Raw genomic sequence first — 18,121 nt, 5'->3', positions numbered from 1 at the left:
ACTTGCAGTTGTATTAAGAGAGACATGCAGCACAATGCAGGTAAATGTGAGGTTCTCGATGCTGCTGCTGTTTTGTGAAAGTAACACCAACAGTGTGCACTGTGAGAAGAAGCAGCTGTAAACACTGTCTCAGTAGAGGCAACTGCCCAGTCAGTCGTAAGAGCTAATCACACCAGAGCAGCACAAAGCCAGGCTGACAACAATGGCAGCGTCATGTTCTCCCGATTCTGGAAGAGGCACGAGCTGGACATTTTGCCTGGGAGGCTGTCAGGCAGAGAGGGGCCTCAGCAGGCCCAGATGGCTGCGCCTCACAGCTCCACCCAGCAGAAGTGGCCAGGCTTATGTCAGCAAGGGCAAAGGTACTGATTTCTCAGGGAAGAACAGGAGTACCACAGACCCCATGGAGTAATTAACAATTGCTAGCTGTCTTTTGTACTAGATTAGCTATTACCATTTGAAAATTTCCATCACGTTAATGTTAATTGTTGATGGTTTCACATGTGTGTATGAAGAAAGATGTGGAGACGTTTCTCTTAAAGATGATGCCCTTGTCTGAGCCATTTGGAGCCAGGAAATGTAGAGGGTCGTGTTCTGTGAAGCCAGTCAGTAGGAAATAGGACGTCGAGTGAAGCAGGTCATTGTCTGGCTGTGTGACTGCATGAGTGCCGAATGATGGAGAGGGAAGGAGAGCAGCGACTGAGGCATGGTATGTGACTTCCTTTCACCAGGAAGAATAAGATGCATATAAAAACTGTGATTTCTCTCTCTTTATTTTACAGGTAAAGCGAGAATTAGCAGGTGTCCTCATTTTTGAGTCACATCCCAAAGCAGGAACGGTCTGTAAGTAAATGGAGTCCTGTCAGATCTTCTTTCTCATCTGTGGCATAAACATTATTAATGTTTAAACGAGAGAAAAACTTGGATGCACTCTTCAAACCTAACTGGCATTAAGTGTTCAAAACCTGGGGTGATAGATGTTGGCTTAGTCGGTTGCCAGTTGCAGCAAAGTCGTACCAAAATTAATGTTGTATCCTTGGCTGCTTGTGTGTATTGCCTACAATTTGGGTGTGTTTTTATCTAGAATTTTGCGTTGGACCGATCTCTATTTAAAATGTATTTTAATATTATCCTTGTATTTAAAAAAAAAAAATCTTGCTGCACGAAATAAAGGATTTAAAATGTTGAATTACTCAAACCTTTGTATACTGAGAAATTGTAGCAAATGAATGTCAAATTCACAGCCACCAGAGAATTGGGTTAGAACGTGGTGCTATTGGTGGCATCTAAATCTGTGTACTGATCAGTAACTGATAACCTGACTTGTACTGATAAAGCAGTTGCTGCAATTGTCATGGAAAATAAAAGCAACCTTCACATCAGTGTAATAAAAAACCTACTATATGGATGTGGGTTTTCTTTTCTAAAATCTGAAGGCATTGCTTTAAAAACCACAGTATGCCCTTTCTCAAGGGAGACATTCGTATGGCTGCAGCAGGGTTACCTTGAACTTTATTGGGTGCAGAATCTGGCCCATTTATATTTTGAATAACTTTATTCTCACCATAAAATCTTTTCTCTCTCTTGTAGTATTTAATCAGGGAGAAGAAGGTACTTCTTGGTACATTATCCTAAAGGGATCAGTAAACGTAGTCATTTATGGCAAGGTATCTTTTCAGAAGCTTTTTTATATGATTCTTAATATTGGACTTGTAAGAGTAAACTTTGAAGAAATACAGTTTAATTTAGAGCAAAATTGCTTTGTCTGAGGAAACAGATTGAATAAAATTTTATTAAGAAATGATCCAGTGGTTTCACTGATTATACTTCCAGTTGATTGCTGTACAATTTTGGGGATCTATTACACACTTTCTGCATATAATTCAGCAGAGTTACATCAGTATCTTTAGGACAAAGTAATTTGCTGGATTTGGGTGAATTTCCAGCCTTCCATCTCACAGAGGTTTTTGCCCTATCTCTTTACCACCATAGTCTCTTGTCTCTGTGTGACTGACTTCTCTCACACGTGTCAGGCATGTCTGACAGAAGCACTGCTTTGTGACTTCTGGTTCTCAGGTTGGATGAACCCCTCCCAGTTTGATGCTAGCGCTTCATTTTAGTTAAACTAGAGACTGAAAAGCATCTCTATTAAATTTCCTGTGTATGAGAGAGATTTTTCAAGGCATAAAATAGGATTTTGGTCCTACACAACAATCACTGGGTCTTTAAAAATCCCTGCTTCTCTACTGATTGCTCATTCTGCAGCTGAGGATCCTCCAATCTGAACACTAAGCATTTCACCAAAATCCAGCACAGAGGCCCTGGTGCTAAGCCTGTTCCTAAGTAACCCATATCTAGCTACAGTTTTTACATCACTGGGTGGGCCAGCTCATCTGTTACTCTAAACTGGAGTGAATTAAGCGCTGCTGATTTACACCAACTGAGGATGTGGTGTTATATGTTATTTCCGCAAACTTGATCTTATTTTTAGGGCCTCTTTAAATAAAAACCAAACAACTCAATGACTTTCTGTCTTCAGCAATGCAAGAAGAGTCCTTCAAGCTGAATGTAATTTCAGAGAACAGGCCAATTCTTTTCTATTCTTGTCTTTCTTTAGTAATAGTAATAACCAACTATCAAGTATTGTTTCCTAGTCATTGTTTTCGCTGTTGGTTTCCTGCCAAATAGATTTGTTTTGTAAAGTCCAGTGTTTATATAGGACTTTCAATAGAATCCAAAGTAATGACGGGTTTCTGCATGTAAATGTTTTGCTCTGTGCAGGGTGTGGTATGTACTCTACACGAAGGAGATGATTTTGGCAAGTTAGCGCTTGTGAATGATGCTCCCAGGGCAGCATCCATTGTTCTGCGTGAAGACAACTGCCACTTCTTGAGAGTGGACAAGGAGGACTTCAACAGGATCCTCAGGGTAAGAGTGGGAAGGGCCACCCCAATAGCATGAGATCAGAACTTGCAGATTTTTCTAGAGTCTGCCTTATTTCTGTGGATATATTGATGTTGATAACCTTGTCTGAAGTGTCCCTAATTGCAGAACAGAGATGTAACAGTCCAGAAGATCAAGTAAAGAATATATTAATCATCTTTCCTCTTCTGCTGTTCCTAGCTCAGCCATGAAAATGGGACCACATGTCTTTTGTCTCTTACATTTCTGTGGTCTAGAATTTGCCAGTTTTTCCATCTGCTGTCCAGGATTTCTGGGTGATCTTCCATCCAAACACTGAATAAAACGAGATCACATGTTCTCCCAGATAAGTCAGTGCCAGGTACCTGAAACTTAGTAGTTTCAAGGCATAATCAAGTAACAACTGAAATAAACTACAGGTAAATACACAGATGTCTTTATCAGAGACATCTAGAAGATATTCCCAGATTAATGTTACAGTTATTCCAAAGTCCAGCTGTAATAGAGGCTGCTTCACAATCACTTACAGTACAGGAAGTCATAACCAGTATCATCCTGTATTCGAATATATACCTGCCCAGTGTTGTAGCAATAAAACCAGTCCAGACAGAGCACTGTGCTAGAAAAATGACATAGGATGGTGTTTGCCATACAAGAGGGAATGAGGATCCCACTGACACTAAGATCAGGTTGGCCATGGAGACTCCCAGCTGATTTAGCTTTCATTGATACTTCAAAGAAGATCAAAGTCTGTGGTCTTACTGATTTTCATCTGTGTTGTTTGAATGCACATTTTATTTAATTTTTTTTTCTTTTTATACTATGATCTGGTAGTAGAAAATGAAAAGTTTACTCACAGTTTAATGATCTAAGACTTACCATTTTTAAGTCCCATTTTATTTTGTTGGGTTTTTTAAAAAGAAAAGTCAGATTATAGATAATACTGTTAATATGTAAGTGAGGATAGAGATTATATTACATATGGAACATTTGGGGCTGAGGCTCTGGTTTTTGGCAAACTTTTTTTCATTGCCATAGCCAAAGATTTTTCTCATGGTTTTTCCTCCAGTCCCTCCCACGATTCTCTGTCTCTTCCCCCAGTGCCACTGCTTCCCTCTTGATTCTACCTGTGAGAAAAGCAGAAGAAAGACACATAAATACAGGGGAAAAGAACCAACCCCAGAGTCTTTTGTGTTTGAAAGTCATGCACTTTTTCAGAGTAACTAATCAGCCAAAGCGGGTGCAATTATTTTATTAAAAGTAACTTGTCTTGCAGGATGTGGAAGCAAATACAGTGAGACTCAAAGAACATGACCAAGATGTCTTGGTGTTGGAGAAGATCCCAGCAGGAAACAGAGTTTCTAATCAAGGAAATTCACAGCCTCAGCACAAGTATGTTTTCATTCAGTAGTGCAAATGTCAGACAATGATTAACCTTTTCATATGGTGTGATTATCCAAACAATAGCATATTCCCCCTTTCTATGGAAGAATGCAGTGCATATGGAGTTTTCTTTTTTTTTAATCATCAGCTGATCACATGCCCCATGCTGGATAATAGATCCATTTTCAGCAGCACACCAGCTCTATGTCTTTACACAGTAATTCTCTAAAGATCTCACTGTAAATACTTATCTCCTGTAATAGCTTCTAAATAGACTGCACACGGAGAATGCTGAAACCCTGTTAAGCTGTGTAAAAGATGTGAGGAAAATACCTTGTTTTATTGTTAAGTACAGATATTCTCATTTTGGATTTTGAGCTCTGGATTCCAATGGGAGTCTGCGAGGTCCAATTTATATACAAAACGAAGATCTCATGCAATGAAAGCCGCACAGCTTATCTTGCAGAATAGGTTTGCACTGTAATAACAATATTCATTATATTTTCTTTACTGTCTTACTGAAAGGAAAAACGTACAGTTCTGTTCGGATACTACTGTGATAAGAGCAGAGCAAGGCTATTATCATTCCAAATGTTGGTAAAACCCCTAAAGACTTTGTAAATGTGTTATTTGCAAATGGATGCACCATTTTCTTCAGAGACGCTCAAACAACTTCATCAAAATAAGCACCAGCAAGTTTTGAATGCTTTACCCTGGCCCTTACTTTTTCTCAAAGAAAGAGCGAATTTACCAGGAGATATTTTGGGTACAGATTTTATCTGATCTGGAATTTCATGTACCTATTTTATCTGCGTAACTAAATGTAAATATTTGTAAAGATCTGTGAAAGGTTGAATAAACCATTCCTTGTATTTTATATGCACATTTCACATATTTCAGAAACTGCCATTTCATCTTTCACTTGATCTATTAGAAAAACAAAGTATGCTACCAGGAAGACATGTACTCTTATGACGATTTTTTTTGTCCAAATGAAGGGAACGTGGCTGCAGCTGGTGGATTTACAGCAGCAGCTGCAATGCACAGCAACTTGGTCATAGATTTAAATCCATTTTCTTGGGTCTGAGAGATTTTTCATGCTTTCAAACGTTAAAGTTTCATTTAAACATACGTCAAACACCACCTTCCTTGCAAACTCTTTGCACCAGCATTATTTGTATTATTTAACATTTTCTTGTTCAGCATTTGATAAAAATAGCTAGCAACATTGATGGTTCCTGATGAAGTTAGGCTGTATTTTAGAGCTTACATTCCAGGAATATTTGCAGGTAAAGCTCAGAATTTCATTACTGTCAGTATTTTCTGCATGAGGTCAGCTTTTGGGTACTATGTGTGTGCCAGCAAGGGAGCTTTGGCCAATAACAATGACAAATGGACATAAGCTACACAAAAGAGGAAGCTACTTGCAAGTTCAGTCTGCTTTTCAGCAGTCAGATCACTTGGTTAACAGTGTGTTGGCAGTGTCTTTTTGTTTAAAAGGTCTTGAAGAGAGTTTTCGAAGATGACATTTCATTTGTTTCTTTTGTTAGTAAATAGAGTAGGTGGCCACCTTTATGCTTGGGGATCCAAATCAAAGTTACGTATTCTGACTTCCAGAATGTGTTACTGGAATGTGTTAGTCAAGTGTTCAGTACTTTTGAAAATCACTGTGCCCAAAAGAGAAGCCTAACGGGGACCTTTTCTAAAAAGCTTGCTGCTTTGCTGTTAATTGGGTAGCTTATGTCTCTGATGTCTTCAGATGAGCTGCCCTTTGGGCTTTGCTCCCTAAGCAGGTGCATGGCATTTTCACTAGAGAAATGGTCTGCATCCCCAAGTTGTTTCCTGAGATATCCAGTCAACCAAGAAACTCACTGAACTGTCTTCATCTTAGTCTTGGGAAAAACTTCACTTTGGGAGCAGATCCTCTCAGTCGTGGTTTGGATTCTGCTACCCCCTCTACTGAGGAGGCACAGCTCCTACATAGCTCCCCGAGCCGTGCTTTCAAACAGTGACAGTTTCGCTTCGAAGGACTAGCTCTGAAGTCCTCACTCCCAAGATCTAACTCTTTATGGGTGATCACACTCATGCAGGATGAATTCAGCAGCCCTGCAAGTCACTTCACTGTTCATTTTCACTTTCATATTCAGAGTACAGCAACCTGTGATTTCTCTGCTTCACTCACTTAGATACTTGGTTAGGATCTCTGCGAGAATGTGCACTGGCTTAACAAGTGTTTGTGTTCTTGGGACATCAATACAGTTCTTCCAAAGGGGTTGGCAGGTAAAAGAACTGTGACGGTCAGCGCTCAAAGTGCGGAGGAGCTCCCAGGAGCTCAGCTCCACCACTTATTTCTCAGCAGGAGCAGAGTATCTTCACTTCTCGGGGTTTTTTCTTTCTTTCTTTTTTTTTTTAAGTTTCATACTTTATCAGTTGGATTTCAAAAAAAAAAAAGGGGGGAAAAAAGATGCAAAGATTGAAAGAATGGAGGAAAAGATTAAAAAAAAGGAAAGAAAAAAAAAGATGACAGGACAAGTGTAGCAATATCCTATGATATTCTGCTGGTACTTAAAATCTTGCCAGTGATTTTGCATGAAGCACAAAAACCTGACTATTGCGTTAGTTCTCTCACCTTCCTAAATTTGCTCCAGGAAATGGTACAATCCAAAGTTTATCCACTTGAAAAACTTACTTACTTCAGCTATCTAAGGCGTTGCACTAATTTGAAGATACAGCGTATTTCATTATCCGCCCCCATCTTCTCAGACCAACTCCTGCCAGTGGTGCCGAAAGAAATGATTGCCTTGCTCTGACACTGATACACACCAGTTCTCATTTCATGCTCCTAGGAAGTCTGTTAAGACCCTCTAATGACTGCAGATTTATTCACAGTGGAGAAGCATTTCTGATCGCACTTCCCCAGGTTTGCAGCAGTGCAGCTCTGTAACTGTGGTGGTGTTACACTGGAGTACTTGTGTGGGGTGAGGGCTGTCTCATCTCACATGCCCTGGCTAGGGTGGAAAGGGTTACTGCTCACATTTGACAGAGAGGAAGTCAGGTAAGACTGTGAATGATCTTGTCCTAAGCCACGCAGAGATTCTGGTCAGAGCAGGTGTTTGTACACTGGCACTCACCAGTCCTGGTCTTCTTACTGCCACACAACTGTTTCTTGGTTACTGTTTTGCCTATGAGACACTAACTGCTTCCTTCCCTCCATCAGGTATATTGTGATGTCAGGAACCCCAGAGAAAATTTTAGAGCACTTTCTAGAAACTATGCGCCTTGAAGCAACCTTAAATGAAGCAACAGGTATCTACTTGACAAAGGCTGTGCTATTATTACTGCATAAGACGGTCTTGCTAGGGGAACACTGTGATGTGATGCTTTGAAAAGCAGCTCCTGGTAGTTTTTCCCAGAATAAGAACTATCCACTGCTCTGAAACAACCCCAAGAAAACCTAGGAAATCCAGAATTAAAGATAACAGTCCACTCGTCCTAGACCATTCTGTCGTGTTTGTATTTTTGGTTCAGAGTAGAACGGCAAAATCTAAGACCACTCAGTGCCAGAGCACCAGTCATGACTTCAGTTAGGCCAGGACAGAGCATGCATTACCACCCAGTGGTGATGGTACTCATAGTTCTTGTTCTGGATGTCTCTTATGGCTGTGAACTAGCTTGATACCTCCAGCCATTGCATTATGCCAGTATAAGTATTCCCAAATTTTCATATCCACATTGCATTTACAGGATCACAATTTAAATCAGTTGTCTGTGATACTTTCCCATGTGCAGAGGAAGAGCAATTGTTACTGTTACTCAAAAGAGAACTCAGCACACTATGGGCAAGTGCCAAGAATGCAGGTTACTGTTGCTGTACTTATTAGGCTGCTTTTCATTGGTGTAGAGAGAACAGGGAGTTTACATGCAGGGATACAGAGATTTGCTGAGTTGCTATTAGTATTTTACTTTTTAAAGAAAGTCAAGCACAAAAATTTCCTCCTAATTATGATAATGCAGAGACTTTTATATTAAGCTACATAATATCACTGTGGCAAGTTCTCTTTACATTGCAGGTGTCTAAGAAGTATATATTCAGAGGTGTCATTAAATCCAGTTAATCTGTTATTGACCTCATAGTATTGGAAAAACCTGTCTAGTGGTCCATGAATGGTGGAAGAATTGAAAGATGACAGAAATCCTTTTACAGTGCATGTTTTAACCACTTTTAAGTATAAAAATTACCCTTTTCACAGATACTTGTTTATCAGGATTACAAGCAGAGTGTTGTTCTTTAAGCCTGCAAGTATATAATCACAAGTTCACTATTCATAGTATGCATGTATTATACAGCTTTCTAAAATGAATTGTTTTTTTAAAGCTGTTAAAACTTTTCCCCAAAACATCCAATTACAAGGTTATACCTATATCCTAATGGGATACAAAATGTCACAATTCACAGACAAATTTTTAGGATATTGAAGCTCAGAGTGCTAGAAACTAAAATTTTTAGTTTATGCACCCCTTTAATTTAAGAGCAGTTAAAATCCACTTTGCTTTGGACATTACGGAAAGAAAAAGTCCCACCTTTCTGGAGGTGAGTTTTGTCAACCGAGAGATATTTTCATATATGAATTTCAGTGGAAGCAATGATGTAATATTACATTACACAGTTATCTCACCATGTTTCTTCTGACATCCCTTACTTTCAGGGTTTTTAAATGTTTCTCTTATCTCAGAAGTTGCACTGTAGAAATGGTACCCCAGGGTATTGTGTTTATTGTTTCTCGGTGATTCCATATCAGACTTGCGTAGTTTAAAAGTAAAATAAAGTTTATTCTCACTGCCAACCTTATTCTGATGTCTGCAGTCAGACTTTATAAATCCTTCTTGTTGTCACAGAGATAAGGCAAACTGGGATTATCACCAGCACTACCCACAGATCCTTTTAAATGATCGGAGAAAATGTCAGTCATATTGTTCATATGAGTTTGAATGTAAATGTAGCAGCTGGGATATTTGTGAATCAAAATGAAAACAGAAATTTGACTGTCCCTTACCTCTTTTAGGCCTTCTGCTCAGTGCTAGGAAATCAGCAAAGAGTTAAATTATTTGCCCTCTCCTGTGTAGCATGCACTAAATGTGCTGTCTGCTGTTGTAGTTCTCTAAAGCCAAATGAAGCAGCGCTTCTTAGGTATCCAGGTGTGGCAAGCCTGGTTCTTTTTATGCTAAGATCTCTACACTTGTAGAGAAGTATATCCAGGTGTTTCACTTTAGCACAGATGGATTGGGCTTTTTTGTAGTGCCACATTTCCCTTTGACACAGGCAAATGCCTGTTAATGTAAGTGCAATAAAATTCATTCACCCAAGGGTATAAGCTTAATATTTCTGTACTTAATGCCTACAAAGAGAGTGCAAAAAGGCCCCTTTATTAACTGCAGAGGACTAATAAGATATTTTAGCTGAAAGAAAACTCATCCTTGTGATCTCCAAACTGTTTGCAGGGGTTTAATTGACTGTTTTCATTCTTCTCTTTTCACAGATTCTGTTTTAAATGATTTTATTATGATGCACTGTGTTTTTATGCCAAATAGTCAGCTCTGCCCAGCCTTGATGGCACAATATCCTTTTGTAAGGAAGAAGTTTCATCCCTTTGACAGCTATCCCTATCAGTGACGAGACTGAAGCTTCCCTCTCCCAAGAAGTACATCCCGTTTCACGGAGGCTGTGCCCTGTGGGTAGGTTCTCACAGTAACAGCTGTCCATAGCTCAACAACTGTGACACGGTTAGTGTATACCCATGATGAGATACAGTCCTGGAGCGTGAAAACGGTATCTTTCCTGTGCTGGTTATTGTTCCAAGGGAAGGAAATGTGCTGTCCCTGCACCAGATAAGTGAAATGACATAAAAGTTTGGATTACCTTTCCTGTATCCTTTCTGTCTTTCTTGGTTTTTGCTGAACTGCAGCATCTAGTTTTTAACTGAGGTCATTATGTACTGGTGATTTCAATGGTCCACTTACAGATTACAAACTGCAAACTGCCTCAAGCAAAATGGTGCCCAAGCTAGTAGAGTAAGTAAATAGTTCCTAAATACCGTCATAGTAGTTATGAATAAAAGAATAATGATCTATAATAATAGTCTATTAATGTTAACAAGGAGTTTCAATTGCATGCGAATAGCTAGGAGATGAAAGCTTACAGGGGGTAGCTTCGAGAGCAGGATGTGACACTTGTGCTCTCTGCCTGTGAAATGTCCCATCAGTCCATTCCTGGCAGGTCATTTAGTCTGGGGAGCTGTTGGTCACTGAGAGTTTTCCTTGTGCACAGTAACTTGAAGCTATCAAATGACTGGGAACATTAAATAAACATATAATGTTTTCTGTTTTATAGAATTCTGACAGGGGTATAATAACTTCAATTCCCTATTTATTTTTTCAGAATCAGATTGGTATGAAAGTGTACTTTCCTTGAAGCTCAGTGGGGCGAGTGACATCTGGGAGAGCTAACACCCTGAAACTGCAAAACAGAGCATCGTGTCCTTGTCTGGCAAGCTTGAGAATCCATTTGTGTTACTCCTGGCAAGGACAGTAATTGTTCTGAAAACCTTTGGACCCATAAAACTGGTCTGCAGAAAATTGTTCGTACACCTGAAACAAACACATTTTCCAAAACCACATAGTTTTGGATGTCAAAAGTATTATGAAATGCTGTCGCTGACAGCTTTGAGAGGGGAAGAAAAGGACAGCATTTTTTATATTGGGTTTCTTTTTTTTCCCCTGCTTTATCTAGCTCATATTATTCAGTCAGTCCATTTGAGACTTGGACTTGTCTATCCTCAGTGTTAATAGTGTATCTCTGATCGCCAATCACTGGGAAAATCAGATGCGTAAGCAAAATGGACCTCATCGTTTATAGGTGAAAAGCTTTTCTAAAGATCAAAGTGATGGTGTCACGTCTGTGTAAGTATTTGCTCGTGACGAAGCCTGTTCTGGAGAGGAGGCTAAGATCATAGTCTTAAGGGGGTCCTGGCAGGCATCGTGCTAATTCTTTTCAGAGAGGAGGGCTGAAAGTACCTGGTATCCCACTGCTTTAGGGCTGGCTTTTCCTGGAGCTGAGTTATTGTTTGTTTGGTCCATTCTGAATATGGAAAACCAAACCGCTCTGTTGATTGTACCACTGAAATTTATCTTTAGAGCTGAAAGGTTGCTAACAAAGCTCATCTTTTTTGAGCAAAATCTCTCTACAGAAATGTTTACCGGTGCTGTTAGGCCAAGGACAGATTAGTTACGCTCAGTGAGGAAATTAAAACAGGAAGAGAAGAAAGGTGATTCAGCCAGCGACACTAGTTTTGCTCCAGCTCCCAATTTTGAATCAATACAAGTCTTATTTTCCTACACCCACTGAGGATACTATTTTAGCTGGCGACATGCAAGTATGAGTAGAGCCAGACCACCGTAGTGCTTTCAAGCACTGTGCAGAGTATAAATCATTTGGCTTTTCACTTCTTTTACAGCAGCATTTTGTCATATGTAAATTCCTTAATCCTGAAGGGAATGGACAGTTCACCGTTTTGGCTGAGTAACATCATTACTTGCTGTGGATTCAGTGTTTATACTGTGCTGGCCCTTGGTGTCCTGGTTGTGCTGGGGTTGAACTGTAGAATTCCCTTTTAAAGTTTCAGCAGAGCTGGATTTCTGAGAAAACTGCAGTGTTCACCTTAACGAACACAAGCTGATATGAAGAGTTTATCTCGGGTTTATGCTGGGACGGATACGATAAATGACCAGTATTTACATTTTTCAAGGTTTCACCTGCACCTATGGTTAGAGCTTCTTTTGCCTTTTTTTTTTTCCCCTTCTCTCTGCACAAGAGAAAGAGGAGGAAGTGAAACCCCAGGACTGTCTGGGACAGGTGACCCAGGACATGATCCGGGTGTGATCCAAGCTGACCAATACAGATGTATTCTGTCTCATAAACGTCACACTCGCTATAAATTGGGGAGTTTGCTGGGGATGACCTCTCCTCTTCTTCAGTCCTTCCACTTCTCCTTCATCCTCTTTGGCCCCTTCAGTCCCTTCTCTTCCCTTTCGTGATGGCAGCTCCTCTTCTTCCTGAGGCTCACCGCTCCCTTGTCGTGGTTTTGTTGGCGTACGCCCAGTGGCTGCTGTTTGAGACAGGAGTATAACTTGGATTGCTTTATTATCATTGTTCCTATTCTTGTTACAATTAATTGGCATAGTTATTATTTCAGTTTGGGTTGTTTTAATTATCAAATAGTCTTTATCTCAACTTGCGAGTTTTTTTACCTTAAATCTCCTGATTCCTTTCCCCATCCCACCAGGGAGAGGGCAGGGTTTGCAAATGAACTGCATGGTGTTTTAGCTGCTTGCCAGGTTAAACCACAACGCTCTTTTTCAGTGATTAAAGTCTATGGATCCTGCAATATTAAAAAATCAAATGGACACATTTTTAGAGTTACGGCTTGTCAGAGGGAGACGGCACAAAGGGACAAAGCCCAAAAGCAAACCTGAAATAGAGCAGCATCTTCAAAAGTACACTTGGTATAGTGCAAGTGTGTAAACATGTATGCATCTTTAAAGGAATATTGTCTAAATACTCATGAAGTATAAACTCCTCTTTTGCTCTCTGTAGGTGATAGTCCTTTAGCTTGTTTCCTGTTTACCATCATGCCAGCAAAATAGTTTGTGTTCTGCTGTAGGAATGGGTGCTGATTTTGCACAGCTCCTGGTATTGTTAAGTGTTCCCATGCAGGGAAGAACAGACTTCAGAATTGCTTCATGCTCGACATAATTAGAAATATGTAAATTGAACTCTAACCATGCTGATGTTGATCAATATTTTACAGTTGTTGGACACTTGGTGCAAGTGTTCATGATATTTTACTGCAGTGAAGCTGCATCCTGTAGGTCCTGTAAAAATGGGAGAACCCTTTATGGACTTTCCCTGTAGTAATGTTAATAAAAGAGCAATTAATAGAAATAAGCAGTATAAATACAGAAAAATTACTAATGCCTGTGGTGAGTCAGTTAATAAGAAAGTGAAAGTACATTAAATAGTTGCAGTGTTTGAAAGGTAGAAAAATGACTCAGTAGAATATTAAACTTGCTCCCTGAGACATTAGAGCACATAGTTTACAATACATTATTTACTTCTTAGGACCTTTTGACTTATTTACTGCTAGAAATGCACTGACATGTTTAGCTCTCTAGTAATTTTGAACTTTTCTTAATGAAATTAAAATGCAGATTGCTAAAAGTTCGTTAGTCAGGTGCGTGCCCCGGTAACCTTGGAAGCAGATCAACTCTCTGCAGGGGTCTTAGGCAGGAGGATCATTTGGAAAGTGTGAATTAATAGGTATTTTTTCCCATTATATTTTATTAGTATTAAGTATATTAGCAGTTGTTAGAGATGAGCTTCTAAATGAGAAGCTTAAACTAAATAGCTTAGAATAATTTTGGTTTCTAATTAATAGTTTAATTTTCTAATTAATAATTTTAAGTATTTTATTAGAGCAGCTGAAAGTGCGCTTTGAAAGGATGCTGGACTTCTCTCTGAGTGAAGGAAATGTCAGTAATTTGATATTAATCATTGCTGTATAATTGAGAGTGGTGTTATTCATGACAATCCAGAATCAAAAGTTTTATATCCACGAAGACAAGTCAAAGATGTCACTGCCCTCATTCTGTGCTTACTGGCTGAATGTGAACTCAGCAATCAGCTTACTGGGAAACAGTTTAAACATGTGTCATTAACCTCTGATCAGTGAGAAGTGGGCACACCAGTTGTTAGATCCTGTTTCTTCTGAGGATTCTTCTTCATTCTCAAATGGGTCAAAGGCCAGAATTATCTCCGTTTATTGCCCATTGTGCCTCTATTTTTTTATTGGTTTCTTCCTTTACTTTTGGCCTATTTGGTATTTGCATATTTTTGTAGTATTGACACTTCATCATGAAAAAGGTCAATGAAATGTTTCCCTTTTTTATTGTTTATCACCAAGTATCGTGTCCAACATGTGCTCTGTTCGATAGAGTGGAAACTTCTGATTTCCTCATATGTTAAATGAGGCTACTACAGAATGTGTTATTTTACCCCATATCTCTATAGCCAGTCTAGGCTGTAAGCTTCTGGGTCTCCCTACCATGATGAACTGAGGTTCACCTTGGGTTACGGTAACTTCTAAAAACAAAAGGAGTAATGCTGGTGGTTCATTCCAGCAGACTTCCTCACAGGTGGATGACTGGAATTGTTGATAAACACAGTGACATTTATCTTTTTCTTACGCTGTCTCCAAAGGAGAACAGGGAGAAATATCCTTCTTCCATCTCCACAGTTAATCCTCTCCTGTATTGTTCCAAGTGTCATTTCTGTTCTGCTCCCCTACAGCAGCCGTCTCTGTGGTGAGATTGTGATCGCTCCTGTGCTTTTTAGAGAATTCAGTCTCTCTGCTTTTTTGTATGAACGTGAAAGGTTCGCAAGTCTTTATGCTAGCTGAGTCAGAAATCAAAAGTATACATTGGAATGTTATGTTTGAACACCCTGAAAATGGCTTGTTGGAAGTCGGTTGTTTGTGAATTCATTTGATATTTCCTATCACTGAGCGTTTTCCTTGACACCGATGCACCTATCATGCCCAGCCTTCCCAGGGTACAGAGCAGGAGAAAATGGATTACGCCCTCAACAATAAAAGGCGAGTCATTCGGCTGGTTCTGCAGTGGGCTGCTTTATATGGAGATTTACTGCAAGAAGATGAAGCAGCAATGGCCTTTTTGGAGGTATAAAGGAATTGTTGCACTGAAAAGCACCTATCAAGCAAGATAAGCTGAAAGCCTGTTCCTGGTCTGCAGCATTCTGTTATGAGCTAAAGAGAAGCGGGTCATTTCAAAGTGCAAACTACTAACTGTGTTTTCTCGGTTTCACCTGCACACAGTATACGCACTACAACTGTGCCTGAACGGTTGTCAGCCTCTGGACCTCTGAAAATACCTGCCAGAGTTGCAGACCCTTTTCGAAGCACTGCATGGGTAGACTGCTTTATAGCAATAGATGATTTTGCTTTTTTTAGTGTATTCTTGTGAATAGTTCAGAGGCTTTACGGGTTGAACTGGAGGGCGGTTTGTGCCTGCCTGAGGTGTGCCAGGGAGGAGCTGGAAGGTTCTCACTCTGCAAAACCAAAAATCCTTTCCATTTGAATGAAAGCTGTACTTTGTCTTCAGAACCCTTCTGATCCCTTAAAATAATTTAATTCCTCAGACATTGGTTGTAAGGTCTTTGTGGTAGGTGCCATATCCTTGTATTTCTAAGATAAGATGCACTGCCAGCGTCATGTTAAGTCATCATGGTCATCATTATTATTAGATATTATCTTTAAGGATCACAATCCCATTTGTTACTGGCTGCATGGAAGTTCTTACCCCAAAGAGCTTAAAACTGATTCTAAGAAAAGAGTTAGCAGAGGCGAACAGACAGGAGCCTTAAGTACGACAGACACATGGTCCACATGGGAAAGCTTTTCATGATAGACAAGCTTTGGAGACAGACAGAATGTTTTTCTTTAGTTCAGAAGTTAAAGTTAAGAAAAATTACTAGTTGCAAGCATGTAGATCCTTTTTTTGGATCAGTCTTATGTAGGTGTGGAAGGAATAGGTTTGAGTAGGGTTTAGAGGAGGGTAATATCACAGTGGACTGGAGTAGCTGAGAGTCAACGACTCCGTAGCAAATGAACCACTAAGGACTACAACAGCAGTGGGGAAAAAGAAAAACCCCAAACTATCATGTAAATTATTTGCTAATTTTATAGTCTGTATCCTTAATAATGTGAAAATGCACGAGCAGTTTTTGCACAAGCAGTCAGTGGTTACTCGGTGAGCTAAGAGGCCTTATCAGGCCTCACTTCTGCATGTAGAACTCTTGCTTTAAATCAGCTGGAGAGAAACAAGTAGAAGTAATAGAGGGTGGGCCCAGCATGTGTTCCTTTATGCAGAGTATAATTCTTCAAATCATTAAGCTATCAGATGTCATCTCATAATCCTCTGTCCTAAGTACTGCTCATCTACCCCTGCAGGAATTTAAAGAGTATTCTGTATCATTTACAGGAATTTTACGTATCTGTATCAGATGATACTAGAATGATTGCAGCACTAAAGGAGCAACTTCCAGAGCTAGAGAAAATTGTGAAGCAAGTGTAAGAACAGTTTTTGCTTCTTTCCTTTCTCTGCCCTTTTTCTCAATAGATAGATGAAGAAAATTTATTGCTTATAACAATATTGCATATTGTTAATGGCACTTGGTCATACGAGACTGAATGTTTGCATGCAAGCTTGTTTGGATGAATGTCTGTGGCCCTCGCTTCCCACATCATTCTTGCAAACACCAAATTCTCATTAAAAGGTTGACAGAAGGAATAGGAAATTACGAACACACCATTGAAACTAAACTGGATGCTTATTTCATGCTCACATGGAGTGCATGCAGTATTTTCCCTGCCTTGGTCATAGATTAACTTTGGTGTTATCTAGTCTTCCTTTGTATATGCAAACATGAATATGATGATACTGTAGTCTGACAAGTGGTCCATGTTCTATAGGTGATTTTGGACATGAAATCTTTTGGGTAATATTTAATTCTCTCTTCTGTGTTTTACCTTTTTACAGTTCTGAAGAACCTAAAGCACCACAAAAGAAGGTAAGATCATTTATTTGTCCATTTTCTAAAGTAAAAGCTTTACCACAGCAAATCCATAAGCATCCTCTCTTTAGCAGTCATAGATATATTACAACAACACATTGAGAAATAACGTCGAACTTTAAGTGTCAAATTTTGCATTGCTACTCTTTTCCTTGTCATTGATCCACTTTACCTCATGTCTACCTCGTGTTTCTTTTCGCATTAATGTGAATCCTGATGATTCCTTTTCAGCACAAAGTTCTTCTGCAGCTGTTCAACACAAGTGATGACAGAGCACAGAAACGCCAGCCTATCAGGGGCAGTGACGAAGGTGAGTTCCTTCTCTGCAAAGTTTTCTAGAGCCACTGACATTGGCAGTAAATTTGTCTCTTCCCCTCAAAAGAAAGTCTAAGGATAAACAGAAGTAGCTACTTACAGTTTTGAAGCCTGGCCTGAAGCAAACTCTGCTTGCTTTTGCTAGCCCAACATTCCCCATCACTGATTAGAAGTGCTCCTGCTCTTTTTCCTTAGTTACTTGTGCTGTCAAACACTGTGCTTCCTCAGAGGAAGATGTAAAAACCTCTAACTTAGAGAATGAACAAAACAGGTAAGAACCAGTACAGGCAGGGCCCATGCAGGTAATAGTGGGTGCTGAAGGTCGTGTCTGAGGCTCTGTCTCCCCTACATAGTTTGAGCTAACATGTATAGCTGCTTCTTTGCAAGATAGGAGTGCAGCTAATAACCATGCCATGGATCTCTGCCCTGTGACACACAGCCTGGAAAACAAAATCTGCTGGTTTGCCCTATTGCCATTGTTTGATTCTCTGAAGACATCACGGTAAAATTTACAGCAGTGTATCAGAATATAATTTTCAGTTGCACTGGCTTTTCATATTGTCCTTTACTTCAGGCAGGTTAAAGCACTGCTATGTGAACAAAATCCTGAGCTCTGCTGATGAGATCCGTTCATTGTAAACGAAGATACATACCCCTTAAAACTCATAAATCTGAGGATGTCTTGGAAAGTGCTAGGGCCACTCTCACTATGGTTGTTTCGGTGCATCTTCATCACAGAAAATAGCTTCTGCTTCAAGTTGTTTGAACTTTGTTCAGTTCTGGGTCCCTCACTATAAGAAG

At 39.7% G+C, this 18,121-nt stretch overlaps 1 protein-coding gene across 1 annotated transcript in view; it reads left to right on the top strand.

The window, feature by feature from the left end:
- The window catches only part of RAPGEF4 (Rap guanine nucleotide exchange factor (GEF) 4), a 54,063-nt gene extending 36,719 nt beyond the window's left edge, over nt 1–17,344 (top strand). Inside the window, exons 9-18 of the mRNA XM_010185598.1 lie at nt 780–840; nt 1,588–1,664; nt 2,779–2,925; nt 4,196–4,311; nt 7,520–7,608; nt 9,840–9,918; nt 14,943–15,093; nt 16,414–16,502; nt 16,972–17,002; nt 17,237–17,344. Of these exons, the coding sequence (XP_010183900.1) occupies nt 780–840; nt 1,588–1,664; nt 2,779–2,925; nt 4,196–4,311; nt 7,520–7,608; nt 9,840–9,918; nt 14,943–15,093; nt 16,414–16,502; nt 16,972–17,002; nt 17,237–17,344 (948 nt within the window). The remainder of the gene's footprint in view (nt 1–779; nt 841–1,587; nt 1,665–2,778; nt 2,926–4,195; nt 4,312–7,519; nt 7,609–9,839; nt 9,919–14,942; nt 15,094–16,413; nt 16,503–16,971; nt 17,003–17,236) is intronic.
- The last annotated feature ends 777 nt before the right edge of the window (nt 17,345–18,121 follow it).

This window comes from Mesitornis unicolor, unplaced genomic scaffold (genome assembly GCF_000695765.1).
Source record: "Mesitornis unicolor isolate BGI_N332 unplaced genomic scaffold, ASM69576v1 scaffold19535, whole genome shotgun sequence".
In the NCBI taxonomy this organism is placed as follows: domain Eukaryota; kingdom Metazoa; phylum Chordata; class Aves; order Mesitornithiformes; family Mesitornithidae; genus Mesitornis; species Mesitornis unicolor.
This window is presented reverse-complemented; position numbering and strand designations above follow the sequence as displayed.